Genomic DNA, 19302 nt, shown 5'->3' with positions numbered 1-19302 from the left:
CACTTACGTAACACATATCCCAGTGGGACAAAAAAAAGTCATTTTATTCAGATGAGGCACTTTCAACATATTGTTTGTGACATGTGTGTGTATGTGTGTGTGCACGTGTGCACGGGGAAGAGTGCAGGTGGTGTAGGATAATAAATACTGTGAGGGTGAAGGAACACTCCCCTGAGCTGGCAGGAGGGTGTAGCAGCAATGTACAGAGCCTGGGGGGGGACAGTCCAGGGACAAGGAGGTGGGTTCAGGGCTGGCTTGGAGGCTGAGATGTCCCCCTCAGCACAAGAAGCCAAAGAAATTGGAGGAGCGGGGGGGTGGGCCCACGAGCATGGGCATCTGGTTCCTGTGGGTAATCCTGATCTGCAAGGGAAGGAGGCATATTCAGAGAGGCAGGACCTGGTGCTTGGGGCTGGAGCAGCAGAGATGTGGGGGAAAATCTGTAGGGTTCAGGGTGGGTTGCCAGGGCCAGGGGCTGAGAAATCAGGATTTGGGAGGAAGGATGCACAGAGGCACTTGAGGCCTCAGAAAGAAGTAAAGAAGCTGTCGAATAGAAATTTAGGAGGCACGGAGCCTGGGGGTGCGGTTCTGGGCAGGCATAGGCAATACTCACTGTACAGGGTGTCTGCATCCAGGGTTCTCCATCAATTTGCATGGGGAGGGTTTTTGTGGTGCTGTGTGAGGTCAAGGCAGATTGGTGACGATTCCTTTACCCACCGAGTCCCAAAACTCTGTTCTTAGGTTGGCTTTGAGACCCTTTGTTACTGAGGAAGGTATAGTACCGTCCCACCCCACCGTTCCCATGACCCTTCTGCTTTCCTGGCCCCACTCCTTCCCTCAGAGCCCCCAGCTGGAGTTTTCCTTACTGGAAGGTGATCTCAGAGCACTTGGCCAGCCGATGTCCAGCATTCTTGAGCTTGGTATAGATCTGGCCCATCTCAATCGCACCCTCCAGCCCTACTACTTCCAGCCGCTTGTCGCTTAGGTCTGGGGGGAGGGAAGTAGGGAGACAGGTTTTATAGAAGCAGGGTGCCTCCAAAGAGAGTCACACCTTCACCTTAGTCCCTGCCTCTCAGCTCCCAAGGCTGCTCCTCTTACCTGGAACACAGGTTTTCAGGATATCAGGGTCAGTGATGACTTTGGCTGTAGCACCTAAGGCCTGGTTGATCCCGTGGATATCACCGTGTGGTCTCTTGGTATCACCCCAGAGATTGGAGCCACCATGCGTGCTTGGGATGTTCAGCACTGCGATGCCTTCTAGGGACAAGTCGCTCAGATCCAGTGGTTTCCCACAGATCTGAGGGGAGGAGCACATAGGTCCTTGCCTCAGGGCATCACAACGGATGTGACTGCTCCCTCTGCCAGATCACACACAGGGAAGGCTAGGATTTGGAGGTTTGTAAGGGGTAGAGGGAAGTAGGGACTGGTGTATCTTGAGAACGGGGGAAATCAGGATTAGAGAGCTGGGAGGTCAAAGTATAGGTTCAAGAATATGGCAAGTTCCTGAGGGCTCCTGTGGAGGGAGAAAGTAAGATATAAGAGGCTGAAAAGGATGTGGGGTTGGCTCTCATCACACCCACCTCCACTGTCAAAGATTCCTCCAGCTTTTTGCAGGTTGAGAAGATAGATTCAGAAGTGGCAAACTCGAAGTACCACAGCTTGTTCTTCATTCTGTGTCAGCCCCAACACCAGGCCCAGGAGGGGGGGCACAAATTACACAGTGCAGGCAGAGGCGGGCTAAGTGACAGGGAAGGGCGTCAACCTCCCAACGGCAGTCCCATGGGGAACAGGGAAGCTTGGCTGAGGGGCCTCCTAGAGGTGTCACTGCCCATCTAAGCACGGAGGCAAACTTGGCCACAACCTGCTCCCTTCCACTGTGTGTGCCCATATCCCCCGCCCTCTCTCACCTGCTGTTGAACTTCTCAGGATATTTCTCCCGCATGATGTGAAACCGGTGAGCAATGGAGGCGTCCTGCGGAGTCCAGGGCGTGTGAGGTCAGAGGCGGCCTCCTTTCTCAGCACAGAACTCTCTCTCTCTTTAACTCTCCGGTTTGGGAGTGATATGTCCCACATTCTTTTCTTGCAACTCACACCGCCGGGCCCCACTCCTGATTTCCCTGTTTCACAGCTGCCTTACCCTCTACCTTCCTTTTCTGCCCTCCTCCAGCCTCTGCCTGCTTAACCCCCACCTCCTCCCTTCCCCCCATGCCCCACTCCACTGACCACACCGATGGAGAAGTAGTTATTGATGATTTGAAAGGGGACTGGGTCACTCTTCTCTTCAGTTTGTTGGGGTATCACCTCCACGGACCATCGATCCATATGTACCACCTTACTCGTCTCTAAATCCTTGAGGATCTTCCCCAGGTTCTGTCCCTCATACCCTAAGGTGGGGGAGGAGACAGGTTAGCACTGAGCCCAGGATCCCAGACCTCTTCTCAGCTCCCAGCTCCACAAATTCCCGGGGATCCTCTGCCCTGGTTCTGTAGACCCTCCCAGCCCTAAGCAGAGAACGGGCAGGGTGTTCAGTCATGGCTCCCATGGACCAATCTTAAAGTCAGACTTCCTGACCCTTTTCTTCACACTGTCACTTTCATGGAGGGTGAAAGTTCCTGGTGTGTGTGCGCATCTAACAGTGATGCCAAAGTTCATCTGAAAGAGTAAAGAAAATAGCCAGGAAAGTGAAAAGTGCTGGAAGAGATGAGTGACGAATGGGAATAATCTCTTTCTCTGATGCCCCCTCTCCCCATTCTACCAGACAGAACACAGTATAAAGCAAGGGTATCAAAACATACGGGCACAGTGACTAGAATAAAAAGTTCAATAGTAAAGAACAGAATGCCCAGAAATAGATTCAAATATATAGAGGGAATTTAGTATATGATGACATTTCAAATAAATGGGGAAAGATAGATTATTCAGTAAATGGCACTGGGTGTAGAAGTCACCCCTTACACTAAAATAAATTCAAGATGGGTCAAAGAATTTAAACGTAAGCAGAATTTGTACTAGCAGAAAACAGGAGTGAATGTTTTAATAACCTTTGAGTGGAAAAGGCCTTTCTAAGGCATACTACAAAACTCAGAGCCAAACAAGAAAAAGATTGATAGATTCAATTATATTAAAATTAAAAACTTCTGAAATCGGGACTTCCCTGATGGCACAGTGGTTGAGAATCCACCTGCCAATGTAGGGGAAACGGATTTGGTCCCTGGTCTGGAAAGATCCCACGTGCCGCAGAGCAACTAAGCCTGTGCACCACAACTACTGAGCCTGTCTGCCACATCTACTGAAGCCTACATGCTCTAGGGGCCCACGTGCTGCAACTACTGAGCTACTGAGTCCACGTGCTGCAACTACTGAAGCCCTCGCACCTAGAGCCCAAGCTCCACAACAAGAGAAGCCACTGCAGTGAGAAGCCTGCGCACCACAACAACGAGTAGCTCCCACTCACCATAACCAGAGAAAGCCCACGCGCAGCAACAAAGACCCAATGCAGGTAAAGAAAAAAAAAAGTCAATAGGAAAATGGGCAAATAACTCAAGCCATTCACAGAAGAAGAAATACAAATGGCCAATATACATATTAAAGATGCTCAATATTATTATTAATAATTAAAAGAACTGTAAATTAAAATTGTAAATTAGTTAACTTTTTGTTGCCTATCAGATTGACAAACTATGAAGAAACTGAGAAAACCAAGTGTCAATGGGGTTATGAATAAACTGGCACTCTCATTTGCTGATAGTTGAAGCATAAATTGGCATTTCATTTTTGGAAGACAATTTGGCAACTTTTATCAAAATGTTATCAAATTTTATCAAAACATATTCTCTGACACAGCAATTCCACTTTTAGGAATTTTTCCTACAGAAACAAAAATGCACAGAAATGGATGTATAAGGATTTTTGCTGAGGTATTCTCTAAAACAGCAAAAAACTGTAAACAATCTAAACGTCCATTCGGAGGGGAAGGTTATATAAATTATGACAAATCCATCCTATAAAATAATGTGTATTGAAGTCAGCATGAAATCTCTAAGCAGTATCATGGAAAGTTCTCCAAGACATATTCAGTGAAAAAAGGAAGTCCCAGGAGAACGTGTGTAGTATGACCCTATTTATGTTTGTTTAGAAGTTTTACGTGTGTGTGTGTGTGTGTTTGTGAAAACAGAAAAATGAGTGCAAATAGGAAACAGTGGTTATCTCTGGTATCTCTGGGGAGGAACGTAGAATTTGGTGAGGGGGTAGGGAAGAGGAAACCTGTATGTGAAGACTCACACATTTTACTTTCCTCTTTCACAGTGACAATGTAGTGATACATTATTTGTGTAATTTTTAAAAAATAAAATAGCTAGTAAAATGTTTATACTCTTTGAGCCAACAATTCCACTTCTAGAAATCTTTCCTAGGGAAATTCTCACATCTGTGTGTAAAGATAGACTGCAGCATGGTGTGTAATAAAAAACTGAATGCTACCCAAACGTCTATCAATATGGGACTAGTTAGGGAATTCCCTGGCGGTCCAGTGGTTAACACTCTGAGATTCCACTTCAGGGGGAACGGGTTCGATCCCTGGTTGGGGAACTGGAACTAAGATCCCACATTCCATGCAGTGCAGCAAAAAAAAAAAAAAAGAGTCTTCACTTCCTCATATTCCATCAATGGTTCAACCCAGTATAATTTGCCTTTCTCCATACCACCCTGCTGAAACTCTTTCGGCAAAGATTGCCAGTGATTCCTGCCAAAACCAATAGTATATGTTTGATTCTCATTTTAACTCATGAAACTCCTCACTTCACCTCTAAAATACCACTAAAGTTACAGAGGACCCTCTCTGTTTTTCCTTAGTTTCTGTGGTAAGCAAAACAACGGCCCTTCAGAGATGTCCACAACCTAATCTCCAGAATCTGTGAATATGTTGCCTTAAAGGGCAAAAGAGACTTTGCAGATGTGATTAAATTAAGGATTTTCAGATGAGATTATCCTGGATTATCTGGCTGGGCCCTATGTAATCACAGGGCTCCTACTAAGTGGAAGAAGGCTGCAAGAGAGAAGAGTCATGGAAGGAGATTCGACAATGGAAGCAGAGCTTGGAATGATAACATTGCTGGTTGGAAGGGGGGGCCGTGAGCCAGGGAATGCAGGCAGCCTCTAGTAATTGGAAAAGGCGAGGCAAGGGATTCTCCCCTAGAGCCTCTAGAAAAAATACAGCCCTGCCAACATCTTGATTTTAGTGCAGTGGAAACGATTTTGGATTTGTGCCCTCCAGAACAAAGATAAATTTGTGTTGTTTTTAGGCACCATGATGGTTTGTTACAGCAGCAATAGGACACTAATACAGACTCCTTTAATAATTCATCTTTTTCTGTTCAACCCGTAAGTAGGGTGTTTACCAGGATCTGACTGTCCTTATCCACTTTCTCTTCTTACCTCTTTCCCTGGGTAACTCATCTCCTCTGAGGATGTCAATTACCTCCTAGGAGCAGATGACTCTCAAACACATATATTCAGCCCTGCCTTCTCTCCTAAATTCTGAACATCAATTTCTAACTACCCATGACACATCTCTATCTGGGTGCTCCACTGATACCTCAACTCAATACATCCAAAACTGAATCTATCTTTCTTCCCTAAACTGCTCCTCCTCCTATATTCCCTATTTTAATAAGTGGTACCCCCATCTGCTCAGCCCACAAACCTAGAAAATGTCTTAGACTTGCCTTCACCTCCTCCTCTGCAATCCGTTAGTTACCAAGCATTGTGGCTTCTACCTCATGACCCCACTGGTGCTGCCTTTGCTTTTGTGCTCACCATCTCGTTACTAGACCATTGCAGTCGAGGTCCTGCCTCCTTCCTCCAATCCATCCTCCACAGAGCTCCCACAGAAGCATGCCTCTCATCAATCCTTCTTTGAATCTTAAGATTTTTTTTTCCATATCAACACAAATTTTCATTAGTGCTGTATTTATATCATTATTTTCATGATTCAGATGGAATTAGCAGAAACTGCTATGAGAGTCTCATTTGCAAAACACAAAGTGAAGACTCAGAGTTCATGATTTCAAAGTGTCTAATACTGTACATGAAAACAAACTCAGATGTTGAGGACTTCAGAATGCCCCTCTTCAATGGTCATATGTTTACATACAAGATTTAAATTATATTATACAGCGACATTTCTACTTTTTGGAATAATATTTTATATAAAGAGCAATTTTTATTATGTATAAAGCATATTTATACACATAAAGTGTAATATATATATATACACCTATTTTGTTTTTAGTTACGGCTTTCATGAGCTCCAGTTTCCTGTGGCTCAGGGAAGGCACATTCAAATGCCTCAGAGGCTAGAAAGGTAAAGTGAATGAGTGGCAGGGAGCCGAGGGGATTGTGGTGAATTGAAGAACACATGATCCACTTCTTAGATTTAGCCAAGGTCAAAAAAACTTTAAAACACTGCAAGGCAAACAATACAAAATGATACAAATCACTTCTATGGGTCATCAGTGCTCAGTCTCTGGCAGGATGAAGTTAAGAACTCCTCACCACAGCATTCATGACCCTCCATTATCTGGGCCCAGCTCAGTTCAGTCCTCCCTCTTCCCACTGCCCACTGTGCACCCTACGTCCCAGTCACAATGAATGACTCACTTTGCAAAACGTACCACCACGTTGCTTGGTAACTCCTCTGGCCTTATACAACTTCTTCCACCCAGAATACTTTTCACTCTCCTTAGCAGACTCTTATAATCTCCTGTGAGATCTCAAAGCTGGACTCAGTCCAAGAGCCTCAATTCCAAGGCAACTCCCTCAATTCCAAGACAATTTCAACCTGTCCTACACTGACCTCTTTTTCTACCAATACCATCCCTCAAACTTTCTCTTTGAAGGGAAAAAGAGACTAGAAATGGGAGAGCAGTTAGGAGACTGTTGCAATATATATGGGAAAAATTATGATGAATGAATGAATGACTCCTGATGACAGTTGACCCTTGAGTAATGTGGGGCTTAATCCACATTTAACTTATAGTTGGTGCTCCATACCCACTGTTCCTCCGTATCCTCGGATTCAACTAACCACGGACTGTGTAGTCCTGTAGTATTTACTACTGCAAAATAGCCTCAATAAGTGGACCAGCGCAGTTCAAGACCATGTTGTTCAACTGGTTGAATAAATGAATGAATCATGGCCAAAGCTCCCTGCTAGCTCCATCACTCAGCATTAGGCTTAGCTCTTATGCTAACTTCCTTATTCCCACATTGTCCTCTCTACCCCCATATTCTTTGATTCTGAGCCCTAAGACTTGCGAGAAACGGAAGGATATTTTTAGGTTTATAGGGAAGAGGACTGTCACCCTTGACCCTTCTACATTCAGACTATCATTCTTGACCCTCCAGGTCCTTACTTCTTCCAAAGCTCTCTTCTTTGGGACAATCCACTTTGAGACCCACCCATCTGTGTCTCTCCTCTCCGCCAACCCTTTTTCTTCACCAGATGCCTAAATGTCTTCTCGATATGCCTTCCCCTTGCTGCCCAACTCCCCCATTCCCCAGGAAAACAATTTCTAACCACTTACCTCCTCCCCATCTTAGGCAACGAGCCAGATCGTTTCCAGTGCCCAGGGGCAACACAGCAACAGGAGGCACGACGGGCAAGTTGGCTTTGTCTGGGGAGGCAGGTGAGGAGACGGATGAAGGGAGTTAGCTGTGGAAGGCCACTGCCCTTGGGCCCAGCCCGCAGCCTCTCCCTGCACTGACCAATGGTCTCTAGAATCCAGCCTACTGTACCATCTCCGCCACACACCAGAATCCGGTAATCAGGAACATCTCTGAAGAATCTGAGTCTGAGACAAGAGGTGAGAGAAGATGAGGAAGGATAGCAGGAGTGAGGCTACCCAGCTCTTGAACCGGCAGTGTAAGTACTTCCTGTCCCTCATTCCTTACAACACCCTTCCCCTTTGTCAAAAGACTTGTTTCTATTAAGGGTAGAGAAAAGGGGGGAATGGGGAAACCTTACAGCCACTGCTCAGTGGCGAGGGAGAAGTTGGTGTCTCTACTCTTTGGGAGCAGAACAAAGACGAGCCAGAGAACTCAGAGGTGGGGATACCCAGCAAAACCGCATCATGAAGTCTGGTTTCTTGGGCTTTCCTGGCCCTCCCCTCCCAACAGGCACTCTTTCCTGCTCTCTTCCAACATACACAGATAGGCAGACACACACAAACCCTATGATACAGCCTACACTCACCCTGGCTCAGGACCATCCTTCAGGAGGTTGAACACCTGTCGAGGGTTTAGTAGATACTGGAATTTCCACAGCACCCTGTGTGAGGGAAAAGGAGGAAAGCTCATGGCAGGGGATGGATATTCTGTACTCCACTCTCTCTCTCTCTCTTTTTGGCCATGCCTCGAGGCTTGCGGAATCTTAGTTCCCTGACAGGGATGGAACCTGTGCCCCCTGCAGTGGAAGCGCAGAGTCTTAACCACTGGATCGCCAGGGAAGTCCCTGTACTCCACTCTCTTAATGTCATCCTCAAGGTATCTCCCCCTCAAGGTATGTCCCCTCCGTACACAGATTCCCAACCTCTGTCGTCTTCCCTCTCTATTTTACAAGACCTAGTATACGTCTTCTCACCTCTCCCCTTGCTTCCCGCCACTCTTGGGGTTGACAAAGACCAGAAGTGGGTGGGTGTTAGAAACAGGGTCAATCTGCATTGAGGGAAGAAAACAAGGATAAGGAAAGAAGGATTTTCTCAGAGTTAAGAAGGGCCCTGGAGACAGGAGCAGAGGGCTGGCATTCCCCCCAGGAGGCCTTCCCCTCCCCAAGGGAGCAGGCTCCGGTCCCCAGGTTTCCCACTTCATTCCCTCCCATGAAGTCCCCACCATGAAGCCCAAGCTTCTCAGCCCTGTACCCGCAGAGCCTCAGAGGTGCTCAAATTTAATTCATCCACGCTCTTCTGGTTTGTTTTGCTAATTTTACGCTCCTGTCCAGAGGCCTAGGAAGCGAAGAAGGCAGAGGGAAGGAAAACTGGATTGCGTGAGTCCATAAACAGATGAGAGTCTGACTTGAATCCTAAAAATATAGGCTCTCTGCCCTAAATGGCACTCTGTGTGTGTGTGTGTGTGTGTGTGTGTGTGTGTGTGTGTGTGTGTGTTTACACTGGGGAAGCATCCGGGTCCCCTCCCAGCCGCTGCTGGGACGCTGGCAAGTACCACCCAAGGGTCTCACCAGGACGCTGGGATAGATGGAAGATGGAGGCAAGATGTGATCGCGGAGCAGCCCACAGTCACACTCTTGGCCCATGGTTGGCAGGCAGTCATCATGGATCTGAAAGACAAGGCACGCATGGAGAGATCGTGGAGGGAACCCCGTCACCTCTCACCTTGGGGTCTGGTACTGAAAGAGAGCCCTCGGGAGTAGGGCAACCAAGGCTGTAAGGCAGGTGTGCTGGAGGAGGCGGCGGTTTCGGGAGGGGCCCAAAGCAAGGCTGGAGGGATAGGTCCCAGACTGACCTCTAGGTGGCACCACACACAATGCAGCCCAACCAGACTGTGGTAGATCCGGATCTTTTTCTGACAGCGGTCGCATCGCCCGGATTCACAGCCTCCTCGCACCCATACATGTGATTGAACCTTGGGGAGAAAAGCAATCTCTTGTCGGAGAGGGTCTGCGCAGGGACTCCGGGAAGGCCTGAGGGCAGCAATGGGCTAAGAGCCAGGACCAGGGCCAGGATGCAGGAGGTGATCAGATGGGCATGGGGTCACTCACACCAATGTCCTTCCGAGACTTGGCATAGGTGCTGACTTCACAGGGCAGGGCCTTCATGGCACACTGGTCATGAACCACATATTTACAGACTGGGCGAGAGGGAAGAAGATCAGAGCCTTAGCTGCAGCCCCTCCCCCTATTTCCTCCTTACCTGGGGGTGAGGCAGAATCACTGAAACATGGCATAGAACCCCTTGCTGTGAGGGCGTGGTAGAGAATTAAACTTTGGGGTGGGGGCTCCCCTCCAAGACCTGTGCCTTTTGCTTGCTCTTCCCCCAGAAGAGCAATTGCTCCTGCACGCCCAACCCCACTTCATTCACGTGTCAGGAACTGAGCTGGATGGTGTAAAGGAGGCCCAGATATAATGACAACAACAATAAGAATAATAATAGCTAATTTTTATCGCAGACCTAATAGCATGTACATGCACTGCATGAAGCACTTTTCTTGCATCAGCTTATTTAATGCTCACAATTACTTCATCTTCAGTTGAAGAAACGAAGACTTAAAGAAGTTATGTGGCTTTCCCAAGATCACATAACCCATCACTGGCAGAGCCCAGGATTCAAACCCAGGTCCCTCTAAGTTTAAAGAGCTGTGTTCCCACAAATAGCTGGGCTGCCCCTCCACTCCCACTCTCCCAGGCCCCATCACTCACGGTTACAGCTCAGCCCCTGTTTGCCAAGACCAATGCTTGACTCGCACAGGTTGCAGTAGACGGGTCGGGGGAACCTCTTGGGTCTCCACATGTGCTGTCCATTGTCCTTCAGGGTCTGGGAGGGCACAGCAGATGCTGGGGAATGTCTAAGCCCTTAGAGGGCCAACCTCTGGCAAGTATGACCCAAAGCAACTGCTTCACCCATCCTCACAAGTCTCTCCTACTCACCATCTCCAGACCCAGCAGTACTAGCAGTGGCACGGTGGTGGCCCCAGCCCGAAGCCACTCAGCTAGGGAGACAGAGCCACTGCCATCATAGTCAATCTCTTTCATCATCTCCTGAAGAATCTGAGCAGAGAATGTGGGGAGGTGGACTTTTGGTGCGAGGAACCCCTCAGATCTGACACCTCTCCACTGCCCCCCAGGCCGCCCAGTCTAGCCAACCTAGCCAAGGGCACCAGGCTAGGGGTGAGGTAGATGAGGGACTCACTAGGGAGCAGGTATAGAAAGAATTGCCATACCGGCCTCAGCTCAGATACGTCCCAGTCCAGGTATTCAGCCACTCGCATCATCTGTATGATGATTTTGTCCACTTCCTGGGGGCCAAGACGGTAAGAGCCACAGCCATATCCCGCCTCACGACCACCACCCAAACTCTCCTCTAAAATCATGGTTCCTGAGTTCCACCCACAGACCCCCTCTCATTCTTAGGTGTCTCTGCCAAGTAAATGAGTGTCTGTGTGTCTGTGTTTGCAAGGGAGCCCCCAATTCACGTCTCCAGAATCCTCTTTTAGGGATCAAGCGCTCGGGACCTACTCCCAAATTTAGTCCTAGAGCTTCCTCTGCATCTTAAGATCCTGGAAGAGTTGGGACAGGAGGGCACAGACAAATGGACACATACTCCCTTGCCCAGCAAACAGGTCCCCCAACTCACTGAGCTGTCCAGGATCCCATTTCTGTCCGTGTCGTACAGCTTGAAGGTGACTGTGGGGTGTTTTAGGGGGCCAGGGTCAGTTTGTGAGGGATACCCAAAGAATTCATAACAGAATACAAGGGAAACAAAGAGACAAGGAGAGACTTTTTGGATGAAGAGCCCAGGACTTGGGGCTGGGAGTGAGATGGGAGACAAAAAGGGAGGGAAAACAGGCCTGGATTCCACCCTTGGTGAACCTGATAGGGGAGACAGGACACACCTCCCACATCCCAAGAACATCCCAGGTCACCCACATGAAAATATACAAGACGCGGGAACTAGGGTGACTATGGTGGATGGCGCTGGTTATAAGGAGTCTGGGGAAACGGAGGAAATGGGCCCATTCTCTGGCCCCACCTTTGTCTGGCCTGTCAGCCCTTAGGAATCCTGAAAAAATGAGGGAAGGAAGACTGGGGAATACCCTCTCTCCCTTCACCTTTCCTCCCCCTCCCAGTCCAGAATGGCAACTCACACTCTAGCTTATCTTCTGGCCGGCCACCCTCCAGAAGGGAAAAGTAGCAGGAGACATCACTGAGACACACCACATCTGGTTACAAAAAGTACAGCAGATCTGAGCTTGGGGTTCCCTCCCGTCTGGCTCTTCTCTTTTCCTTTGTTTGTTCCAACTCTTCCCTTTAACTTTCCTCCCTCTGGCTCCTAGACCAGCCTGGCTACCCTCTGCCTCTCCCTCCTACCACCCTGCCCCCAGCATGTGACTCATTTCAGCTCTCAGCACACTTAATCTGACTTTTCTTCAGGAGGCCCAGCCCAGTCCCACCTACATGACCATACCTTCTTTTACAGTCTCTTCTAAGCAGTAACCAGTCTGGAAGGATTGAAACAGTGCCAGGCTTAGGGGACTGGGAACATTATCCACTTCCAGATAGATTTTCAGGAATTCCTGGAATCCCTCGTACCCAATGGCCTATGATGAGAGCAAGCATTACCCGGGGCGGTAGTCTGCAGCATGGGAGTTGGGGACTGAATTGGGAGTGGTGGGGACAGTGACAATAAACGCAGAGTTGAGAAGCATCTGAGGCAGGAGTATGATTTATTGGGCTAAGTCCTGAGTTACTAGAATCTCTTGTTTTGTCCTAAAGCAATAGTTGCAGTAACAATGGATGCTGGGGGATCTGGAGAGAGGATAGCAAGGGCTGGACGCAGAATAATCCCTGGAAGTTGGGCATCCCAATGGAGTAACAAAAACAAAGGTCGGAGGAGTTGGTGAAGGAGAGGATTTCCCAGCTGCCACTCACATCTCCTTGGAGATATTCAGCCATTTCACCATCCTCAAAGAGTTTTAGGACATCACTGACCTTTTTGGTGGAGTCTAGGGTGTGAAGAGAGTGAAGAGAGCATTAGTCTGGTTCAGCTCTCCCTGCCCTCTGCCAGAGTCCCACCCAGACATCCAACAGGAAAGAAGATTCCAGTGACATGAAAAAGAAATTCCAAGAAGAAACACAGAAATACAAAGAGAAAAACATTTCAGGTCCTCCAAAGTGGTTACCCTCTTTATTTCTCTTTTCTGAGGTTTGGTGTAGGCAGTCAAGGTTCAGAGAAGGTGGGTTGAGAGCTAAGACTCCCTATTCCCCTCCCCTCCTGCTCCCAGACATGCATATCTCAGAAGCAACCTGTCTCAAGGCCACTGGGGAAAAGAGGGGGAGCTGGGGGGAATGAGGAGGAGGAGGTATTGTCTAAGGGTAAGGTCTCCAAGACTGAATAACTGAGAGGAAGACTCACATTCCATATATTTTTGCAGCTGGGCAAAATCACTGGGGCTTATTAGGCCCCTCTCCTTGGCCATCTTTCTTTTTTTCCTAAGGATGAACACAAAGGCAGCTTGGTAGTAGTACTTCTGGCACCTGGAACCCTGCTTCCAAGGGTAGCTCTGGAGGAAGATGACAAGAGCATGTGGCAGGACTGGCCAGCTGTCTGTGCCTCTTTGCTTCTGTCTACTCTGTTCATTTCCCACCCCTACTATTATTTGTGTTCTTTCCTTGTCTCTGAGTCCTTCCCTAAGTCTCTTCCTTTCCCTGCGTTCCTCTCCTCGGTGTCTCTGTCTCTCCCTGCCGGGGTCTGTCCTCTGTCTCTGTTTCTCTGACTCATCCTGACTTTCTCTCCAACATTTCTGGATCCTTCTCCAGCTCTCTGATGTCTCCCCGAATCTGTCTTGATCCATCTCTGACCGTCCTCGCCTCCCCGCCCCCCAACCCCGCTCTCCCCGCGTCTCTGCGAGTGTGTCTCTCGCCTGCTTCTACCTTTTCTCCCTCCACCCCCAATCTCCGCAGGCTCTGCCGGGCCGCGCTCCGGCCCATCTGCCTTCGGCTCCCGCAGTCCCGGCCCTCCAGGGACTCTCACTGAGATGGCGGCGCGCCTCCCCGGCCACGACCCCATTTCGCTCCTCCTCCAGCCCGGGTCCCCAGCCCCGCTCGGCCACCACGCCCAGAGCCACCCACGCCCCGCAACGACCTCTAGCGCTTCTGACGCGCGCGACACAGAACCAGCTCTAGCCGGGTCCCCAGCCCGGCCCCGCCTCGTCCGCGTGCTGCAGAGCTCCACTGGGGAAGGGCGGGACCCAGGCACGAGAGATGGGGAGGAGGCAGGGGAAGAAGGCTCTGAGCATCTGCCTGGCTTCTCAGCTCCGGGAGGGTTGCGCTGAGTGTGGGAGCCTACCTTCCACCCCGCTAGGTTAGCACTGTTTAGGGAGCCCCAACTTTCAGCTGTGGGAGCCAGGGACCAAGGCGGAGCCGTCAAGGTGGATCATGCTGACCACTGACCCAGGGGCCAAGCTGCAGAGGGCAACTTGCTTTGAGGATTCAATAAAAGCAATAATATCTTACATGAGCATAGTACAGCACCACTTTGGAGTCAAACAGAACGGGGTTCCATTTTTAGCTCTGATACTGCTGTGTGACTTGGGCAAATTACATCTATAAAATGGGGAGAATGATACTTGTCTTTCATAGTTGTGAGGACTAAGTCAGATAATGTATGAAAAGTACCTAGTGGGACTTTCCGAGTGGTCCAGTGGTAAAGAATCCATCCTGCAATGCAGGAGATGTGGGTTTTATCCCTGGTCTGGGAACTAAGATCCCATGCCGCAGGGCAACTAAGCCTGCGTACCACAACTACTGAGCCTGTGTGCCACAACTAGAGAGAGAAAATCCACACGCAACAACTAGAGAGAAGCCCACGTGCCGCAGAGAAGAGCCTGCGCCCCCGCAACAAAAGATCCCGCATGCTGCAACTGACTCATGCAGCCAAGAATAAAAATAAATAAAATAAAATAAATATTTTTAAAAAGTACCTAGTATAACACCTGGCATATAGAAAGCCTACAAGGAATGGTAGTTATTAGTGTACTAACTAGTAAAATCAAATTCTATGAAATAGGAAACTATTGGTATAGCCATTCTACAGATGAAGAAACTGGAGCTGAAAGAGGTTGGGACTTCCCAAGGCAGGTGACGAGTGGAGGAGCCCAGGCTCCAACACAAGAACTTTGGGGTCCGCCCCCCCCCCCCGCCTCTCTGTCTGCCTCTTGTTCCACTCTCCCCTTCACACACTGCCTTCTAGTCTCACTGCCCTCCTTTCTGTTCCTCAAGCACGCCAAGTTCCCTGCTCAGGGCTATGAGACTTACTGTTCTGTCTGCCTGGAACACCCTTCCCTGCTCTTGGCAGAGCTGACTTCTTGCCTAAGTTGAAATGTCAGCTCCTCCAAAAGACCCTCCCTGATCATTCTGTCTTAAGGTAGCCCCCCTCCTTTGCATAGCACCCTCCTTTGTTTCCTTTATAGAACTTATCACAAATGGAAATTATCTTGCCAATTTATTTGCTTCTTTGTTTACTGTTCGTCTTCTCCTACCAAGATGTAAGTTGTTCACCACATTATCCCCAACACCCAATGCCCATCATGTTGTAAGTGCTCCATATTGGTTGTACAAATAGTTGCATAAACTTAGGGAGTCATATTTGGATACTATTAATCCAAATATGGTCAAATGGGATGCCAGAGTATCCATCTGGACCGTGAGGGGAATATGAGACAACGTGGAGCACATATAGTAGGTGCTAAAGAAATATCTGTTAAATGAGTGAACGATGCTAAAAAGCACTTATTGTGGTATTCCCTGACCTTCTATCTCCCCTCCACCCACTTATTTAGGGTTGTTGGGGCAAACTTAAGGAGGCACTTAGGACCTACTAGAATTTCTTTTCTGACGGTGCAAGAACCTTCTCTGTGGCCTCTGCCCTTGGGACATCTTTGCCACTCACCTCCACATATAGCATTCCTGTTCTGGAGGCTCGCTGGGAACACTTAGAGGGGAGTTCTGAGACACTAATATTCTGGAGAAAGGACTCCACCCATCTGGCCCTTTCAATGACTGTAATCTAACTTCTCCTGCCAACAGATCTAGTGAATACATAATAGTCTTATGGCTAATGGGGCCTGTATGGCTTAATTAGCCTCTCTGATTACCCCTGGGGATTCTTAGATGGCTCCAAGGTTCTAGGAAATGGAATCTGAGAGAGGAAAGTGACAGGGAGAGAGCAAACAAGGGACAAACAGGAGAAGACACAATACTTCTCTCTTGCCTGTCTTTTCAAAGCCCCCCACCCCCCCTCAGGTGAGTTATTGCATCTCCCTGAACCTGTTTCTTCATCAGTAAAATGGGTACCTGGAGAAATCATTCACCATGTGGGAATTAAATAAGGTAATATCCATACATGTAATATACTTAGCAAACTGCATGGCACAGAGAAAGAACTCAATAAACATTTATTATTATTATTGTTATTATTATTATACAAGGGTGGTACCTAGAGAGACATATCTGGAAATTAGGAAACATGATGCCGTTAACCCAGGAAGGCAAAAATTCTAGGGACTCCCAGCAGCAGTGAAGCCCAGTTGTACAACTTCCCACTTGCGTCACGTCTCAGGCACAGACGTGTAATATCAGGATCCTGCACTTTGCCTCTGGGAGGGTGAGGAGACGGCTATAGAAACTAGACTATCAGGGTCCAAGGACACCCCTGGGCTGGGACCTTGGACGTAAAGGCTGCTGGGATTTTTTCAGTTGTCCAGGGCCTTAAAAATCTGAAACACGTCCAATTTTGTCCTGCTCCATCCCAACCCTGAGGCTATAACCTGGGCTAGTCCAGGCAAATGCTAGGGCTGGGAGGGTGGGGTCTGCCGCCCGCCTGCCCGCCCGCTATTTGTGACTCACCCTTCCCTTCCCTCCTCTGGTTTCCCTGCCCGCCCCTACCAACTTGGGGTGAGAAAGTAAGAAGTTGACTTGGAGGCAGAGAGAATCCTAGAACATCCTCAGAGCTGGGAGGCACCTACTCTCTTATTTTACAGAGGAGGATACTGAGGCCCAGAGAGAGAGCCACTCTCTCAGGGTCACATCGACTCTAGACATCCTGTCCTTAGTCCATTACATTAAATCTTAGTGTCTCTGGTCTTCTAGATCTTATTTTAAACATTACATACTAAAATTGCTGGTAACTGAGAGAGAAATATGATTTCCAAAGCCAGTGCTAACATTTAAAGTTTCGTTTTTTCATTTCAACACTCATTGGTCACATTCCAAGTCATGTAGGTTTACCATTACCCAAGAATCAGCTATGCCCCCAGAACATTCAAGGGCTGACCCAATGAGGAACCCCAAGCAGCAGGCACTCCCCTTTGAGGGCCCAGACCTGATTACTTGCACTTCTGAATCCCTTAACCACACCAGGGCTTGCATCCTCCTCCTCTTTCTGAGGACGGAAGGAGGGTGTCTTCTTTCCTGCCCATCCCTGCTACCAGTCAGCGGCCCCTGAGGGGGAATCATTTGGCTTGAAGCCTTACATTTTGTTCAGCAGACAGGAGTGTTGCCTGACTAAGGGGGTGGTGTCTGGGGGGGGGGGGCGGGAGGAGGCGGGGGTATGTCATTGTGTAGTACGGGAGGAAGTTACTGATGTTGGCATGGTTGGGGGATGTGGGCTCTTACGGTTAGGAGGTTGAGATGCCCAGCAATATTTGCATTTCTTCCTCAGTAAAGCTCATTTCCTCCATTTAAAGATGAAAAGTGGGATTCAGATCCAGTTTCAGAAACTTCCTGGTGACAGGTGTGGAAAGGAGAGGGGTGGGAAGGTGGGGTCCAGGAGGCCAAACAGGAACCCTTCTCCACCCATGCAGCTCTGTGGAGGTTCCACAAGGTACTTTCCTCCGACACGGGTCCCTAGGAGCAGCTTCAGCAACCGTCTGAGCGATCGGGGGAGACGGACGGGAAGGTCTGGGGGAGTCGCTGCCTACCGGGTTCTGGGCCAGCCCTCCCGCCGCCCCCGGCTCCGGGCGCAAACCCTTCTAGCTCCCCGCTCCAGCTGTCACTCTTCCTCCTTCTCGGCGCAGCAGCCCTACCCCAGCCCGGGGGGCGTCCCCTCTCGCGGCCCCCGCCCCGGCCTGCTCTGGTGCGGGAGGGCGGGAGGCGGCGGGGGCTCGCGGGGTCTCTACCTTGCCTGCGGAGGGCGCGCGGTCGGAGCTGGAGCGCCGGCGCGGGAGCTGGAGCCCGAGCTGGGCTGGAGGGGACGGGCCAGGCAGACGCGGCCGCCGCGGGGCCGCCCTGCTCCTGACGACACAGCTGCCCGCCCCCCACCCCGGCCGGCCGGCCGGCCCGCCCGCGCCCGCGCCCGGAGCCCCCAACGCCGGGAACTTCTAGTTCACCAGACCGGCTTCCTCCCTCCTCCATTTATCTCCAGGGCTCTGGTCTGTGCCACTTTCTCCACATTCCTGCACTGCTCATCTTCCCGCCCCGGTAACAGCTCTGTTTCTGTCTTTCCAATTCCTTCTTCCCACTCACAGCCTCTCCCCGCATCCCAACCCTGGGAGGCCAAGATAGGGGGCGGGGCCGCTGATAAGACAGCTTGGCAGTCACTCACCCACCCAACGTCTCACCCTCTTCTAATTGCTGCCATTAGGGGACTTCCTTTCCCAACTCCTTTCCATCCACCATGGATTGAGTTCATACTCAGCAGATCCACAAGCAGCAAGGCCAGAGTTCCAGACTGCACATCCTGAGACCAGACACTTCCCTGCCACCGTGGGCTCCACACTGCTTGACACTACTTGAGAGAATCTGCCCGCCTTTGCCTCCAGGTTCCTCATCTCCGTTAAACCCAAACCCCAGAGGTTTCAGATTTGTTTTCCCCAGGCTAAGGACACCTCCTCTCAAGACTCAGATTCTTCCCTTAATTCTGGTGCCCTAACCCTCTCACTTTACCTGTTGGCCTCGGCAGGTGGTGTGGAAGGCCAAAACTCCGGGTGAAAGGAGATCCTTTCAGCTTCTCCTGTCTGGAATCTGTTCGGAGTTAAGGCTCTTGGGGCAGCATGGATGGTGGTGAGGCTGGTAGAGCAAGGGAGAGAGACAGAGGCCTAGGGACTTACTGGTAGGAACCGAGGACCCAGGCATCCTGCTCCCTGGCCCCGCCCCAACCCCGTCTAACCCCCTCCTACCCTTCATTGAAGTAGGACACAGTAACAAAGGCTTGAGTTCCTGGAATCTTCCCTTTTACACCTGGTGGTGGAGGGGGGGAGGGGAGGGCTCTGATTGGAAGGGTGTATGTGGGTGTTGTGTGTATGTTGTGCGTGTATGTACACACAGAAAAACACAAATGTAATATTTATATATTTATAGATACACTTTTGGTGGGGGTTGGAGAGGAGAAGGAATGAATACATGAGGCCCTCTAGTGGAAACAGAGGGATCTAAGCAGTTCTTGACTGTTTTGAGACTTGGAAGAGAATCATCCATTTTTATCAGAAATATAGCTGCTGAGTAATAGGGTTTGGAGTATTGTTGTTGCATCTGAACTGGAGCTCTGAGGCAGCAGTTGGAGAGGACCTGTCTCTCTGCTC

General features: G+C 49.6%; 1 protein-coding gene across 16 annotated transcripts; it reads right to left on the bottom strand.

The window, feature by feature from the left end:
- Nucleotides 1–8: 8 nt before the first annotated feature.
- DGKA (diacylglycerol kinase alpha) lies at nucleotides 9–18916 on the bottom strand. Of its 16 annotated transcripts, none has more exons than XM_057702526.1 (25): nucleotides 18901–18916; nucleotides 18668–18819; nucleotides 13140–13287; nucleotides 12656–12729; nucleotides 12192–12324; nucleotides 11872–11946; nucleotides 11361–11410; nucleotides 10948–11022; nucleotides 10655–10774; nucleotides 10427–10541; nucleotides 9770–9858; nucleotides 9514–9633; nucleotides 9230–9328; nucleotides 8913–8996; nucleotides 8636–8709; nucleotides 8249–8323; nucleotides 7762–7847; nucleotides 7581–7670; nucleotides 2221–2381; nucleotides 1905–1969; nucleotides 1578–1668; nucleotides 1096–1294; nucleotides 864–984; nucleotides 611–671; nucleotides 9–360 (listed from the first exon to the last, which is right to left on the bottom strand). In XM_057702526.1, exons 3-25 carry the CDS (start codon nucleotides 13201–13203, stop codon nucleotides 277–279), a joined length of 2205 nt encoding a protein of 734 aa, XP_057558509.1. In that variant the 5' UTR covers nucleotides 13204–13287; nucleotides 18668–18819; nucleotides 18901–18916; the 3' UTR covers nucleotides 9–276. The 16 variants fall into 16 exon arrangements, with proteins under 16 accessions (XP_057558509.1, XP_057558511.1, XP_057558515.1 ...); XM_057702528.1 differs by lacking the exon at nucleotides 18901–18916 and adding an exon at nucleotides 17399–17506 and having other exon boundaries at nucleotides 18668–18825; XM_057702532.1 differs by lacking the exon at nucleotides 18901–18916 and adding an exon at nucleotides 17399–17506 and having other exon boundaries at nucleotides 13140–13216; nucleotides 18668–18825.
- Nucleotides 18917–19302: the final 386 nt, after the last annotated feature.

Source organism: Hippopotamus amphibius, chromosome 12 (genome assembly GCF_030028045.1).
Source record: "Hippopotamus amphibius kiboko isolate mHipAmp2 chromosome 12, mHipAmp2.hap2, whole genome shotgun sequence".
NCBI classification, from domain to species: Eukaryota; Metazoa; Chordata; class Mammalia; order Artiodactyla; family Hippopotamidae; genus Hippopotamus; species Hippopotamus amphibius.
Note: the sequence above shows the minus strand (reverse complement) of the source record. Positions and strands in the feature narration are given on the sequence as shown.